The sequence below is a fragment of the Balearica regulorum genome, chromosome 10 (genome assembly GCF_011004875.1).
Source record: "Balearica regulorum gibbericeps isolate bBalReg1 chromosome 10, bBalReg1.pri, whole genome shotgun sequence".
Taxonomy (NCBI): domain Eukaryota; kingdom Metazoa; phylum Chordata; class Aves; order Gruiformes; family Gruidae; genus Balearica; species Balearica regulorum.
Genome location: NC_046193.1, coordinates 9,797,886 through 9,815,312, shown reverse-complemented (window position 1 = coordinate 9,815,312; position 17,427 = coordinate 9,797,886). Strand labels below are relative to the sequence as shown.

Here is a 17,427-nt window from a genome sequence, read left to right as displayed (position 1 = left end):
TTAATTCCTTTAAATGTTTTAAAATGTAACTGATGTGATACATCAGAACTTAGGTGAGCATTCAGTCAGTCAGCAGGTTGGGTACTAAATTCAGCTGAACCTGTAGGAAAAGGAGGGCAACGATACTAAAGATAATGGAAGTGCTACTCTTCTGCCTTTTTATGTTCTCATCTGCCAAACAAATCAGGAAGTGTGGAGTGACTCAGTGTTTAAAGATATTGTCTCGAAGCAAGAGTGTGTATGAATGAATGACTTTGCAGTCTTGAATCCTTACTACTGTTTCCATTAATGTATGTTGCCTGGAATTAACTAACAGGCTGGAGGCTCAGTGGAAACTCTATGCAGTTTTTAAAAAACACAAGGACAAGCCTAAGAAATAACCCAAGAAAACAGGGTTGTAGTAGTTGAAGCTTGTTCTTGTTGGAGACAGCATGGGCTTCTGTTCTTGTACTAAACCAGAAATCAAGTATCTGGTGTTATATTAGAAATTGAGTATATTTTTGAAGAAATATGATCTCTCTCTTTTTAAATTTTTTTCCCTAGGATATAAGTGCAAATCCAGCTTTTTTTATTTTTTTATTTCCCTCAAGTATATTTTCGCTTTGCTGCTTCTACTGTGAAAGTTCACTAGATAGTAACTTTACAAAGATATCTAAAGCCTTCGTTTTTTTCACGGTTTGCTTTAGTGGAATCTTACACCTGCACAGACACTACTGCACAGTTTGCACTCCTTGCTACTTCACTTATGTCAGTATTACACTGGTTTTACAGTCTGAGTGGAAGGTTGACATCAGTAGTTTCAATGTTATTGGTAATTCTGATTCTGCATTCATGACATACAGCTTCTTATGCACTGAAGGGTATCGGGTGTGTTGTAGTGTTTCATTGATCTTATTAGAGTGTTTATAAAGATGCAGATGAAGCCCATGTAGAAGGTGTAAGTAATCAGTGTATCATTTTCAAACAGGATGTGAGTCCTCATTATAATTTGATGAAGACTGTATTAATTTTGCTTTATTGAACCTGTTATATAGGAGGCAATGTGTGTTCAATTTGAAACAACAATATGTGGCTTATAAACACTGATTGCATGCTAGTAGGATGTAGATAACAAACAATTAAGTATGAACTTGGGAGAAAACATCTTATTTTCTCTGTAGACACACTGATTATACGACTGGAGTGCAGTATTGTCAGACTTTCAATACAGCAGCAAAAGTGAACATTTTTCCATGACTTGCATAACATGAACAACTGGAATATATCTTCTCTCCCATTTCATTTTGTTTAGATGTTCTTCCTGAAGTGTTGGCTAATTTATAAAATGTTAATATTTGTACAAAGGAGGTGAGAAAGAAAATACAGGAAATTGGACATTCGTTATTTAAATCATTATATCTCATCAAAACAAATTAAATCTGTTGTTTACTTGCAGCTTTTAATGTAAACTGTATCATTTGAATAGTGGGAAATCATATTGGTGTCTGTTTGTGACCCTCTAGTTCTGTAAATGTGATTCACCCCACAAGTAAATTTTCTGCTGCCAGACAGGTGTCATGTCATTCTTTAGTGTGTTCTTTAAATAATGTGATAGAGTATGTCATACATTTTTTTTACTTCTAAATTCTGTTTTCTGAAAAGATGAAGATTTTCTGAATTCCTGCAATAAGTAATTTATCCTACATCCAGTTGACATTTACTAATGCTAAAGAAAGAGTGGGATCACCCTAACTATCCTTTATTTCATACTCAGAGATTCTCACAGTTGTCATGAAAAAAATAACTTGGTTATTAGAGCAGTAACAAACATTTAAACTTCAGAATCATAGAACAATTTGGATTAGAAGGGACCACTAAAGGCAATACGGTCTCAACTGCTGCTGAAAGCAGGGATAACTTCAAAGTTGGATCAGGTTCTCCAGGCTTCATTCACCCAAGATCTGAAAATACCCAAGGACCGGAGAGTCTTCAGCTTCCCTGGGCAACCTGTTCTGCACAGAAGGGTTGTGCATCTTTTGATGAAAAACACATGGATTGTCATGACCAGTTTTATATTAAAATATATATCTATGCATCTAAATTTTCTGAAATTACTTTTATGATTAGTTGCTACCACCCTGAATTTAAATAATATAAATGGTGCAGAAAATATTTATAGATTGTGTCTGTATGTGGCAGTGGCCCAGGCTAAATAGGTTTCTGGCAATCTGTGTTAGTTCTGTTTTGTATAAATGTTGCTTATTACTCGGTGGATTCATGGAAACATTAAGATGTTTTGATATCGAAAGACTACTTTTGTTGTTAGTTTTTAAAACAGTTAAGATAGGAATGGATTTGAACAGCCATTTACTTCTGTGTGGTTTATTTCTTGCCCCCTTTTTTTTTTTCTGGATTTATATGGATTTAAGATTTACTTATTGTAGAGAATACGGAGCTTAAAAAATTTCTCTCTCTCTTAGGTAGAAGAGCTGATGAATGCACTGGAAAAGACTAGACAAGAATTAGATTCTACCAAAGCTCGTCTTGCCTCAACACAGCAGTCTTTGGCTGAAAAAGAAGCACATCTGGCTAACCTGAGAATAGAGCGAAGAAAACAGCTTGAAGAAATTCTAGAAATGAAGTAAGTACACTGGTTTATCTAATTTCTGGAAAATTTAAAATTACTATTTTCTTGCCATAAGAGAAGATGTTTTTTTCTGAGGTTTTTTTTCCCTATGTATATTTTCAAGTCTGAATCGAAGGTCTTCTAATGGTTGTGAGACTGTTAAATTCCTTTTTAAAATATGGAAATGCAAACCTCTTCATTTTGGAAGTACTCAATAAGTGACATGAAAAGAATTTTTTTAAAGCTGTCCTTTGTTACATGCAAATAAAATATCAGCACGGTATAACTTCCATGAGAAATTGAGGGTCTAAAGCCCCATCTTTCAGTGGGAATTCTATGCTGGAAGTTCTGTTAGTGTCAAATTCAAGGAAAGGGATTTATTGACTTTATATGGATGGTGCAAAGTTTATTGCATTGAATTGGTTAAAAAAACCCCAAACCCACAAAACTCTATTTGGATACACATTATCACTATGTATAAGTGTACAGAACTGAAAAAAAGAAGATAGACCTATAATTTAAATCTAAATTTCTACCCACGTTAAAGGTAAATATCTATAATTATGATATGTTAAAAGTCTGACATGATGTTTAGAATTGGCAAAAATGAGTGAACCTGTTATGACTTGGCTAGACTGGTAAGTGTGTAGTTAACATTCAACAAAGAAAATTGACGGTTGTAATTTTGAAACTTTTTTATAGAGGAAGGGGAAAAAAAACCCCAAAACACTTAAGTCCTATATGACTTCAGCTAAATTGTTGTAGATATCCTTACATTTTAAAAGAAGGGAAATAATCACAAAAAATATTTTAATGATGTTGCTGTAATCAAGACAAAGTGGAAATGGAGACATATGCTTACTAGAGTTTTATAAAAGTAGGTTTTAAGAATGGTTGCCATGTAATATAGATGCAAGAATACTGCAATGTAAGCATGAAGGTTTCCAGTGAAATCAAAAGAACTTGTGCTTTTCTCTTAATGAGGTCTATATCTATACAGAAAAATGGGAGCATATATGAATTAGAGTAGTATATGATATTATATTCTGTAATAGATGCATTGGGTTAGTTTTCTGATTTTCTTTTATCTGTATATATTAATTCACCTATGATCACTCAGATGCTCAGTGCCAGTATATTTCATGCATCATCTGTTTTCTGTGTAGTGCTTTCTTTGAGTGCATGCTTGTTTTTCATCCTAATGGTAAGATTTTTGTTTCTTTTTATCATAATTTTCAATTATTGAGCAGTAAAGGGGAAAAAAAAAAAGCAGTATCTTTAATTCTGTTTTGGGTACACAGAACCTCACAGAACTCCGTCTGGGAAGTGAGGTTGGCAAAAACTGGTGAAGTTTGACTATTGTCTTGATAAAAGCTGTTCTATTTTATCCATAAAGGACTGAGTGGATGGTACTAGTGATGAAAGACCCAGTATCAAAGGTCCAAGTTAGGAACAGTTTGGAATTTAAAATGAGATATAAACAAAGAGTGTCTTTTTACAGTAACAATTTTTGAAGTAAAATAGTAAAATTAGAAGAAAATTTTAAATTAGCATCCAAAAAATTAAATTAATACAAATGTCTAGTGGCTTTGTTTTCTTTGAGTAGTCATTAATATATTTTTTGTAAACAACTTCTTATTTTTCTTTTTTGCCTTTGATTTCTTAATTGCTACTTTGTTAGCTTTGTAAGTATATAAACTTTTTCTGCCATTATCTTTTTTCTATCTTCAAGTGAAACAATTGTTCATGTACAGTTTTCATTTTTAATCGTTAACAAACCCTTCTAACCTGTAATAATAAAGTACAATTAATTATAATGCATACTTCTTCCTACTTAGGCCACAGAGGGTTACCTAATCCTCTACTAGGTAGCTTTCCCAGCTACCTAGTCCTCTGTCGTTCCTTCTAAGAGTCTGATGCTCTAACTCATACACAAATCACTCCCCCTGAAATCTTTGATTCAGCTAATAACTTAGAATTAGAACTAACTTTCATTAAAAAACCGTATATTCTATTACTATATTTAATCCTATCCTAACTTTAGTTTCTGTAAAATGTGTTACAAAGCTGAGTTCATACTGGAGATGGAATCAGACAGAACTTGTAGTGCTTGTGGTGAGATGTAAAGAAATGAATAAGGCTCTCAGATGTCAGGATGGTTTTGCTTGTCTAGGAAATAGGAAATAGAGTTAATGAACAAAGCAAAATACAGAAAATCACAACACAATATTACTAAACAGAGAGAACAAATACAATGATGACAGAAATTCACATGATTTTTCACGTTTCATTTTTTCACGTTTCCTTTTTTTCTTTTTATTGCCTTTTTAACAACATTAGTATTCAAAGAAGCAAAAATGAACATACTTATTCATTTTTTTGAGCTCTGTGTACAGGAAGGGCAACTTGACTGCTATTACATATAAATTAAATGTAAATCTGAATTTCAGATTCTTTAATAAGATATACTAAACAACGTAAATTGATACATATGTATTAGTACACATCTTTTAGAAATAATTCAGATAATTCATCACAGGAGTTTAATTTTTGAAATTGCTCACTGAAATAAGTGTATGACAAACTTTATAAAACTGCTGCATTACAACAGAAGATGCTAAATATGGCATCACATTTTTTTAATGAATAAAGTATTCTCAAAAACAGTTTGTAGAAGCTAGCTAAGACCCAGCCATCCACTGACAGAATAATGATAATTCTGTGTTGTAGTAATATAGTAAAATAGCGTGTCTTCTCTCAGATATTTTAAGATAATTTATTAATTGGCAGCATTGACCGTAACTTCTATTTATCATTTTTTTAATTCAATATTGAGTGATTACAGTTTTTGGCTGCTAGCTTCCAGTTAAATAGGCATGAACTGTGTGTTTAAGAACATTCATGATGATTTCCTATGCTTTTATTATGTTCAAGTTCCAAACATAACTCTGCATTCTAGGCCCATCTGGCTGACATTGCCAAGATCCATCTTAATTTACTGGCTACAATCAGTTGTCAGTTTTAGATAACTTCTTCAGTTGGCATTACATGTTCCTATATACATTCAGTTATTTAAGGAAGTTTAGAATAAGAATGGATAGCAGCTGAATCTTGTTCATTATCTTGTTGGTCTTTTTGAACTGGAAACTGGATAAGTACCCATTAAATGAAAGGTAATTGGATGGAAGGAGATAAACATTGTTACTCTTAAATTGATGCCAACATGTGAAAAAATAAGATTTATTTTAAAGAATTCCAAAGCGTTCAGTTTGGAGAAGGATTTGCATTTGCATGTTACTTTCTAAATATGTGATCCCCCCCCCTCCAAGTCTATAAAAATATTACTATATTAGTTCTGGAGGAAATATTTTTGTTATGGTCATATTATTTTAGCAGTGCACACATAACTCATACTGACATTAATGGAAGTTACGCATACATGTTAACAGTAAAATGCAGCATGTGTTCAAATCCATCATTTTGCCTAATTGTCTTAATGCTTTGTGCTCTTTCTATCTCTGAGCGTAAAAAAACATATCAATGCACTTATTTTTTAATAAGTGATAATTTAAAACAAATACTGTATTGCAGTGTGACAAAAGGCATGTTAATGTTTTTAAAAATGCATTTATCATCTATAGAAAGTTTTCAATTGGCCTGAACTTAAAAATCGGTAGTTAGAAATATATATCAAGACTACTTTTCCTAGACATGGTTTTTGTTTTCTGAGAGTCCTCAAGAAGGAGTACAGCCTACTGAGAGCTTCACGAGACTTGCCTGGAAAAGCTTATTCATTTTGTAATATGAAGAGCTTGAGGGTAGGAGAAGTTTCTGTGCTGTGATGTGTGGATTTTGTTTCAGATGTTTCAGAAATGCCGTATTTGTGGAGCATTTTTTCATGACCACAAGGCATCCACAATGCTTTCATGCAGATGTGCTTTCCTATATGGTGGTTCCTTTCCTATATGGTGGTTCCTTCCAAAACTCATAAAACTGCTTGTAACAAAATTAGATAGCTGAATAGATAGATAAATGAGTATTTATGTAATATTAAAATTGCTTTATGTGAAAGAAATGCCTGTCCTAATGGAATGTGGATTTTACATTATGGAATAGATCATCTTTTAAAGAAATGGTTGAAATTATTTTCCCTTTGAAAGATACAAAGTTTGACCTTGAGAGCCAATTGTTGTAAAAGAAAGTCTAATGGCATGTGAGGGAAAAGATATTAAAATCATTATCACCTTTTTTGTTATTTCAACTTTTAAATTATATGCATGTAATCTTCAAGGTGCAACCACCAAAGTTAAAAACAAAACAAAACAAACCCCCAACCCCTAAACCCCCCCAAAATTTTGTAACCAAAACTTGGGGTTTTCTGGGTTATAAAGGCCTTAAATTAACCTTCTGTGGTGTTTACTCAGAAATATTTAAAAAACGAGATTAAAAACCCATTATTTCCTTGTGGTTTTGCATTAATTTGATCTTTCAGTGACTTTGTTACATGTGACAAACAATACATTTAGTAATGAGTGACCATGGAATTAATCCCCCAAAAGACTGAGCTTCATGTTTTGACTGTGAATTCTTAATTTTTGAGATCCAGCTGCTAATTACCGAGTGTTTCTTTTAGCAGTCAACTCAGTACGCTCAGTACTCTTTCAGAGTATCCTGAATGAAATTCTTGCCAAGAGTTTGAAAGGTAATTTCCTTTACTTTGATAGAGTTCATGCCATCACCTGTGGGTATTGCTAAATCAGTTTTGTTGGAAGTAACTTTGCCCTGAAATTCACTACAGATATCCAGAAGAATATATATTTTCCCTTATGTGGAATAAATCAGATTACTTCAGTAATGAAGCATTTAAGATCTCCTAATAAAATAACCAGCTACTAGTCCTTTCATTCAATAACAAAAATAGAACATTGCTGTGCTGTCAAAAAAAAATATTTTTAAATTAGATTTTGCAGTAAATTTTTTTACAGTGACAGTATAAAATTAAACATCCTTTGTTTAAGAACGTCCACCTTTTTTTTTCACTGAAAATAATAAATGAATATTGCTTATCTCTGTTTTTCAGTATGTTTAATTTATTCATTTAACAGCACCTGTGTATAGTCAAGGATGAAATATTTGTGGGCAGAAGGGGATAAAAATGTTTTTTCCGCAAGCATTCAGTCCCACCAGCTGCCGCTCTTTGCAGAAGTGCTGACCACATTCTGCACTTACCTGCTGGGTTAGGGGTTCGGCTGCTCGGCCAAACACGGAGAGGGCACTTCTGTTTGCCACTAGATGCCAGTCTCGGGTGCAAGACCATGGTCTGGATCTGCTTGGTTCAACAAACTGAGTATGAGCAGTGTCACAGAGTGAGGAGGAAACTTCTCTTGTTGCAGGGAAGAGGATATGTCTTGTCAGTTTGTCTGTCCCCTGGTCTCACTAGTCCCCTCCTTCCTTTTCGTGCAGGAAATTCAAGCATGGGCAAGTACACAAATGGCCTCAAGTGGAATTTTGAGGATATTGTGGGGATGAAGAGGGTCTTTGAATGGGTACTGGAAGTCAGGGATCACAGCCTAAGGGGAAGACTGTGTAACATGTAAAACTAGAGAGTCACAGTCAGAGATTGTAGGGAAGTCAAAATGCTTTATGAAGTACTAGTGGCAGAAGTATAAGGAAGTTTCCCATTCATCTGGTTTTCTGCAGACATACCCCTTTTTTCCATCTATAAATTTTACTGGAGTAGAAGTTGGGGATTTCACATCTGTGTAGCAACTCAGCAGGAGCTGCAGCTCTGACAAGGGCTGTTGGATGTCCAGAGAATCTAGACATGTTTCCAGCACCTGGACAAATCAGCTCATGTCCCTGCCTTACATTCTCCTATTGCTATTTCCATCCATCACCATCTCAGACTGGCACTTGGGGAGGAAAAGGGAGAGGAGCTCTGCATGTTTTCCTTTATTTATGCCCTAATTACTCCACCCCAAGAGGTTCTGTCACCCGCAGGATAGTGGTTTCTTTCTCATTGCTGTGGGTACAGCTATGGTCAAAAGCACTTCTGAAATCTCTGTGTGAGTAGTAAATCCAGTGCATCTGGAACATTTCAGTGTAATTGTGTATGCAATTCACCTGTTCAGTGCAAACACAGGCCAGAACCATGACACTCATTGATGGGAAAATCCCTGTTGAAATTGTAGGGACTCTACTTGCATGTAGTCATGAAGTTAATTTCCTTTTTTGGGGGTCTTCCATACAGCAGCAAGGATAAGGAAAGCAATATAGTGAGGTAGGAGAAATTGGTAAGGTGATTTAATGTTGGAACTACTCTTTGAAATTGCTGGGAACTCACTCTTTAAAACCACTTGAAACGACAGCTTCCCTATAGACACTGTCTGCTTTTTGGGGTTGCAGTCAGGCAGTGCGTGCCCCCTGCCCCCTTTCCAGAGAGGAGAGCAAGAAGGTAGATAACCATTTCTCTTGCTGGAAATTGAGGTGTTCAACTAAAAGGTGTGGGCAAAGAATGCTCAGTTTATGCTCCTTTTTTAAATGCTAGCATATTCTAAAAAGAACCAACACCTACCTTGGGGATAGTTCTAGGCTAAATTAGTTGTAATGGCTGCATGACATTAAAGAATACTCTTTGAATTGAAGTTTAAGAAGATACACCAGATTTCTTAGACTATTAATAAAGTATTATTTTGAAAGTAAGATCATTTTAAAATCATTTTTGCTACTTGGTCAGCTCTAATACAGCCTATATTTTGAGAAAGATAGCTATGATAATTTCTCTAATGTGAATTCTTTAACATATCTTTACTTAATAGGTTAGATAACAGAGTAGTGTATAAATAGCTGTGGAGAAAAAATAATTTTCAGAAAGAGTTTAGTATTTTTTGTAATTTTATTAGAGGGATTATTTTGACTTGTTTCAACTGTGGTAATGTACACTATAAACATGTTCAGTGAATGGTTAGCAAGTTGATTGTCTCAAAAATTGTACCATTTCGAATGTAGAACACTGGGCTGTTTTTTAGTAACCTGTGGACTGCTTCCATTTAATTGTAGGATTCATGCTGAGAGTGTAGAGAGTCATATCCCAAGTTAAATACAAACAAAACAGCAGGATGTTGATACAACTGTGACTTCCATAGGAAGTAGTTAGAATGGTAATGTGGTCTCCTTCTAACTTGGGTGGAAAGTCTCTTGTGACTGCTTTTGCCCCACAGACCTGTAACACAGCATGCCTTGACTAACATTTTTGACACCAACTTGCAAACACCATAAAGATTAGAGAAACCCAAATGAAGGCTTTGTTCTCTGGAACAGAAGCTTTCTTGACTAAAATGAAGAGATGTTTTTCTTTTGTAAACAACGAAAGGGCACAAAGCAATAAAATGTTTCTCTCTGTGAGAATAGAATGAGTGAAGTGTTTACATGGCAAAGCGCTTCTCTTATTTAAAGACATACGAATGTCACCAAGTTTCTATTCACTTAGGAGTCTTGTATGTTCAGACTAAGTGATAGTATACTTTGATTTTATTTTATAAGATTTGTGATGTTTGAAATTTCATCAGCATGGGAAGAAAGTGTGCCATTTCTTTTCTTCATTTTGTTCTTAAGGTCATAATTTACTTTCAAAATAGATTGTCACCTGCTACTGAAGACTAGTTAGTAAGATCAATTTAGGATTTCTCCAAGATGTGATGTGAGAGGCCATATTTTGCCTGCTTTTATATGGGTATCCAAGCAAAGGAAGCTGGAGCCTCTCCCATGTTTCCTGTCCCCTCTAGATGGTGGGAAAGTGCAGTAACAACCTTTTCAAAGAGTTTCCCTCCCAATAAGGCAATGTCTTCCTCTCTGTTATGGAATGGCAGTAGTGCTGTAGTCACAGAAACAGAAACGTTGCCTGAAGGTGAACCAGAAAGAATTCAAACATATTCCAGACAATGCGTACTGTGGTTATAATAAATTGGCGTACTTTTCTGATTGAGAAAATGGGTCTGGATTTTGACCAGCTTGTTTTCTTCTTCTCCTAAATATTTTGGCTTAATTATCATATGTTTTCATGAATAACGTTGTCAAGAAACTATAGAAATTTAAGCTTCTGGCTCTCTAGTTGTAAAAATGATCTGCCAGGTTCCTATGATCCATATGGTTTGAGGCAGAATGGGACTTTGATGGTAGTTGCCCCTCTGTATCCTAGTACTGCACTTTTCTTTGAGATTTTGTTGTTGTTTTTCTCTTCCCATGCAGGTACCTTGCCTCAGTAGAAAAATAACAGTCAATACTCTACCAAACATTTTATGTTGAAAATTCCACAGTACTATTTAAGGGTTTTATTCCTTGAGTACTTTCCCTGGAACTTGAATGGTAGAGAGATCAAGGGGATCCTGCAGCTGGTTTATGAGGGAGAGACTTAAAGACTCTTCACTCTAGGGAGGGGAAGGCAAGGGGAGGATATGTTTGAAGTTTGCAGAATCTCAAAGGAAGGCATAAACTGAATGTAGAACTGTTGTTTATCAGATTCCCCAGCATAAGGAACATCAGGCACTTGCTGAAGTTAATCAGTGGTCGATTTGAAAGAGAGAGAAGTGTTGCTTTGTGGAGTGGTTGGTTGGTGACCTTCTGGAACTTGCTTCCACAGAAGGCAGAGTGGCATCAGCTGGTTCAAAAACGGGTTAGACAAATTCATGGACAAGAGATCCACAAATAGCTACTTCTTTATACTCTTTGGCTGTTGTTCTTGAACTATGTTAATAACATTTATTTTCTCTCTGAAGTGTTAGCTCTTTCCTCCCACATTGCGCCTTTACACTGAAACACACATAGTTAATGATCAGATGATTTTTAAAACTTTTTTTTTTTTTTTTTTTTGGAACCAGTTATATGAAGTCAACTAATACATTCTGGAAAGATTAAAGACCACACTTTGAATTGCCTTTTGCATCTTCTGTTGCCCTGTAATGCATAAGTAGATTTACAAGATGATACAGGTGACAAGTGATTGTTTCAAAGTGCAGGTTATAAGAGTGAGAGATGACAGTTACATTCTTTAGTGATTGAATCACTTAGAAGACAGACAGACTTAACAGTGCTTCAGGTTTACAGGTGTCTCAAGCTGCTTGAAGGACTTTGAGATGCAGAGTCTAGTCTGTTGAGTGCTGCAGAGTCTAGTCTGTTGAGTGCAAATGAAAATTTGAAGAAACAATTGCAATTGAAAATCATTACATTTGCTTCTCGTTTTTTCCTTTTTTTAAAAATCAACTTTAAAATGCTCTTCTGGTTTTTGTTTGTTTGTTTTTAATTTATAATGTATTAGGGTTCAAAATATACCAGTTTATGATAAATCTTGATTTATAGTGTTCTAAATTCATGTGAGGTGGAATAGTACTCAGAAAGGAACAGTGATGAGAAGGATAGTATATAACAGTGAAAAGGGCCTCTGAGTTAGTATTCAGTGAAACGTGGACAATGGTAAAAGGAAGAGGGCTGCACAAACCTGAAGAATGAAAATCCAGATCTGGACTCTTCAAAAGCAAAGGTCTAGTTTGAAGTATGTTTCTATTTTGTAAGGAAATTTACTATTTTTATCTAAAGTTAACTTACTGGGGAGTTTAGCAATCTTAACTTTTTAGACAAAGAAGAAAAAGTATGTATGCAATATTGAGCATTAAAAACTTTTTGTCTGGCTTCTATTGCACAACTTTTTTTTTTTAATTATTATTATTGTGAGAAAATACAAGCAACAAAATCATTTTACCAGAAGAGCAATACTATAGAAAAAAATTGTAGTCTTGATCTTGACAAAGCTATATTTATTTTAAAAATACCTTAAAAGTGCTTATATTAGTTAAAAAATTAGTAATGATAAAAATGATGAAACAGGATGGCATTTGTTTTGAAGTTCAGCCAGCATGGGAACGCGAAGGCCTCCACCTCTGATAATATACTCAAAACAACAAGTGGCTCAAAAGACAGAAAGGAAGGAGTAGGAGGCTGAAAATAAAAAAAAAAAAAAAAAGAAAAAGTTAGGCTTCTGTTTCATGGAATTTTTTTTAAGCTGACTGAATTACGCCCTTGTCTACTGAAAACCTCTTAGTGTAATTCCCACTGGCCTCCGTGACACCTAGGGCAGTGCTGATCAACTGCAGGCTCCCATATTCCTAACCTCAGCCAACTGAATATTATTCTAGCAGATGTTTCTGCATTTTAGACCTCAAAATATGATGGGTCAGGTTTTTTGTTTTTTGGGTTTTTTTTTCCTTTTTCCAGTGGCAAATCTTGCATACTTGAGACCCAGGACATGCGATTCAATGGTAGAAATTATGAGCTGAGGGTCTCCCCAATGGGATAATGCTGAACTTAATGTAAACTCAGATCTTTGAAAAGGGAGAACCAAAGAAATTTAAAGGTTTGGATCACTTAAACTAAATTACAGGATTATTGTTTAATATTGTATAAAAAGATAAAACATGCTTAGAAATGTATATGATGATGTTTTCTATTAAAAGGAAAAGGTCTTATAAAGTCAGAAGCAATCAGACAGGAACAGCTTGCTTAGAGCAGAAGGGAAAGTTTTGGTTAGTGTTCTCTGCTTTCCCATTACTCCTTAGGTGCTATGAAATAAATCCACTGCTGCCTCCTTCCTGTGCTTCCTCATTCCTCCCCTTCCCCATGCCCCCCGGCAAAACAAGTACTTTTCAGTGGGCTGTGGAAAAATAAATCCAAGATCCTATTGTTTTCTTTCTTCTGATTGGGTTCTCTCATGTCTAATAACATGCAAGATGTGCTTGAAGTTTTGCTCTCATGTCTGAGAACGTCATAAAGGCTCTGTAATGTGCGTTCCCTCATGCTTTGTAAGGTGTGAGCTCATGGGGCAGCCTTTCTGTCTGTGAGGGCATAAGTAAGATTTACTCTTTTTTCTGACTGATAAAATGACACCTGTAAGAATTTATTGTCATAGAGGTCTGTACCTCTATCTTGAAATGAGTCAAAGAGTTTCTCTCTTTTGGGGAGGGAAACACACTCATACCATATTTTAAATCCAAGAGAACTTCACGCTATTTGTTCTGGTGATGTTTATGGCCTCACACTGAACTGTGTATAGCTTACTGATTTAGAGTACGATCCTGACAAGACTGATCAATACTCTTTATTAATACAGTGCCAGGCATAATAGGCTCCCATCCTTCATTGGCCATGAAGCATTACTGTAATAAAAAAGATAATAATAAAAACATATGTTATCACTGTCAACACTAAACAAAGTGAGTGTAGAAAGATTGTAGTAAAAAGAGAATTCTTCAAATAGCATTGGTAAAATATGGCATAGCACACAAAAAAGTGCTCAAGTACTGAATTTCTAATGAGTAACACCTCTCCTTTCAATGCTGTGCTGTTTAGCAGAGACTGACAGATCATGACTTATGGGATGACAGTGGAAATTAGGATGAGCTCATCTCAATTTTCTCTGATTGTGAACAAACTTGGCTATGTCCACACTGTTGTGCAGTGTACCAGCAAAGAAAAGCCCTATTTAAGAAGGTACATTATTTAAGAAGGTACATTATGTAAGTCTGTGCTACATCTTATTGTCAAGCTGTTGTGTTCAAGATAAACATCGCCTTAAAAGGACACCTTGGCTTACTTCCTTAAGGTGAAGTGGCTTCAACTGAATAGATAAACTTTTCAAGGCCAAACACAAGCTTGGTGACAGCACAAACTTATGCAGAATATTGGTAGTGGAAAGATTTTTTCAATTGTTGATAAATGGGAATGTGGCATTTGTAGTGGAGTTTGCATGATCCTAATAGGATTACTATGCTTATTATGTTGCATTTTAGTATTTAAAAGTATATTGGGGGATACACATGAAAGACTTGGTATATTTTTTCCCCTCATATTTAATAGTGAATTTCTCAAAACCCATCCAGTTTTAGTTTTGTAAATATGTAGGTACTAAAGGGGAAACTGTGATTCACAGGCTTAGATTAGAAATGTAATGTTACTTTTTTGTGGTTAAACTCTTCCTGTTTTCTAACCACTTCTACCTCAAACATGTAGTTTATCTTTGTTGCATTTGACTCTGACCAAAATTAGGCCACACAGGCCTCTGAGAATCACCATATTGCTAAAAACATTCTAGTTACAAGGGATTCTTCTTTTTTGCTTCCCAAGAAAATCCTCTTGCATTCTTTGAAGACTAGCTTACATTGTTCTTACCCTCTAGGTGGTAGGGAAAATGTAGATTGGTCTAACAGAAATAGTCATTAAATGTACAACTTTATTCTTATGCTTTTCAACCCCCCTGAGCTTTCTTATGATTAGGAAACAGAGATAGGTACTGAGGAGAAAATGTTGAAGGTGGGTTTTGTAGGATAGGAAAGGTAGGTCACCTGTGTGTGCAACACAGAATCAAAACTAGCCTAGATACTTTCAAATCCTTACACTATGTGGATTGTGAATATAAGTTATTGAACAAAATTCCCCTTAAATCTACATCCATAAGAATGTAATTTCATATTCTGTCTTATTTCTTTAGGCTGGAAGAGTTTTGAGTAAAACTCTGCAGTCAGGTTTGAGCATATGACCTTATTGCATCTATCAGTGAGTGGTAGTGAGGGGACTTCAAGGTAGTTGCATTCAGCTATCAGCGTGTTATGGCAAGCTATATTCCAAAGCCTGATTAGGAAGGAGTGATGCAATTAATAGGAAGAGCGATCTGAACTTTTAAACCCCCTAAAAGCTCCAAAATACAGAATTGTCTCATCAGTATTTGGAGGATTTACCGTGTTTGATAACTTCTGACTATTTTGGTGAGCTGGACAACCTCATCTAGGTCTTATATGACTGTCTTGAGAAACTATTTTTAGTTTTCTGTGTGGTCTGTAAACAAAAGGTAAATAGTTCATATGTGTGGGGTTTAGAGCAGGAGCTGCTGTTCAGACTAGCGTGAAATTCAATAGCAAAAAAGTAGAGATTATTACATAACACTTAAAGAATAGAAGCCCAAGAAGTGTGGTGGTACATCATCTCACACCCAGCAACTTCATACCCTCTTAACAGAGCGGAAAATACTCTGACAGTCATGAGCTCAAAGAAAAGACTTTTCACTTATTGAAAAATATTTAAACTTTCAGCATGCGTGGAAGAAACTTGACTGCTTTCCAGCTTTGTTTTGGGTGTCCATTACCCTCCTTGTCCCCCTGGATTATTTTGTCAAAAACTGGAAGAAAACTGGTGAAGTGAAAACAGAGTCTTTTTGGGGTTTTGTGGCTATGCATACATGTGTACCACCCACCTACCCGCTGCTGCCCCTCCCATCGGACCCCTCTTAAAAAAAAATAGTACAAGGATCCAATCAGGATGAAAATTACCTACAGCATTTTCACAGTTGTATTAAGAAATATAATTTATATTTTTTTCTCTGTTAGAAAGATCTCCCTTCAACACTTCTATACTGTGATGTTTTGTTTAGTCTAATGTAGGTTTTTGTTAGTATCTAGCCTAAAAATGAATCTAATTAACAGATGAACTTAGGAAATCCCTACTGTAATTTGGCAACTAAATGAATGAGGGATATCAGTGTATGACAAGCAACTTCCACTTAAGGCTAATGTAACTATTACCTCATTAGAAGTGCAACTTTACACTCTTCAAATAAAACCTTTATTGAATTTAAAATATGTATTTGACAAAGGACTAGCTGAACTTACTTGAAATTGGCTTTTTGAAATTATGCTGCCTTTATTGATACTGACTAGCTTTACAAATGTTTATCTTAATCATGTTTTATTGTGATTAAAAAAGATTGCAGATACTCTGCTATTTCTGTAAAGTGAGCTGTTGGAGCTTTTTTTGTTAAAGATGGGGGTAGGGTACAAAGAATAGTCCAGCTCCAGAGAGGAGGCCCCTCGCAGGCCATATGAATCCACTTACATGTAAATTGCTTGTCTATATGAATTAAGGTGAAGGTTATGAAAGAACTGCATTTCTGTGTTTATTGTAGGATTTTTGACAGTCTCTTTCCTCTTTCAAGTAAATTTGGCTTAAGTCCACAGTCAGTACAGTTTTAAGTAAACTCCTCTTTTGTTACATTAACAAGGTTATAACATCACTGAGGCAGATTTCCAGCTGCATGAATTGAGGCCTAAGCATGCAGACTGAGGGGATAATTAAAACCTTAGGGTGGGTGAGTTAAACTACCAACTAAAATTGGATAAAAGGCTAATTGTCCATAGCAACATAATACATGTTTCTAAATACCTGTGAAATAAAGATAAATATTCGTGGTCTTTTAATTCCTATCCGAATGCTCAGATTCAGATTGTATTTTAGGGCATAACAGAAATCAAGAGGAAGTAAATAGAAACCCAAAGAATTCTTTCCCAGGTTTTGTTGTATTTTAGTTATTAATTGAAAAGAAAGAATTATTCTGAAGACTCCAGTGGTTTTCTGACTTTCTTTAGAATACAAGAAGCATTTTTGTGTAGGAAGTATGAGCCTTGCTGTGTGATACAGTATATCAGAATGGACTGGTCGGTGCTTTGTCAAAATTTGTCATATCTCTTTTTCCTTCCTCCTTTTTTTCATTATTAAGAGTGGAGTTACATACCTTTGGTGACCTTCAAGAAGATGACATAGAGTCAGGCAAGATGATACATTACCACAAAGTTAAAAAAACAAAATGGGTTGTAATGGCAGCTTGTACTGAACTAAATGAATTGTGAAGGCCCATTTGTTATTCATTAGGAGAAGCAGAGCAGATTACTGTTCTGCCTTCGTAGGGAGCCTTTAAACTTAAGGTCATTTTACACTAGTACCCTTGT

The 17,427-nt window shown here is 35.2% G+C and overlaps 1 protein-coding gene across 14 annotated transcripts in view; it reads left to right on the top strand.

Annotated features, from left to right (window-relative positions):
• ERC2 (ELKS/RAB6-interacting/CAST family member 2) overlaps nt 1–17,427 on the top strand; it is a 443,424-nt gene that overhangs the window by 274,604 nt on the left and 151,393 nt on the right. For 13 of the 14 annotated variants that reach the window (XM_075762003.1, XM_075761998.1, XM_075762008.1 and 10 more), the window contains one exon: nt 2,464–2,620. In XM_075762003.1, the coding sequence (XP_075618118.1) occupies nt 2,464–2,620 (157 nt within the window). Of the gene's footprint in view, nt 1–2,459; nt 2,621–17,427 lie in introns of all 14 variants that reach the window. The other variant, XM_075761996.1, reaches the window with a different exon arrangement.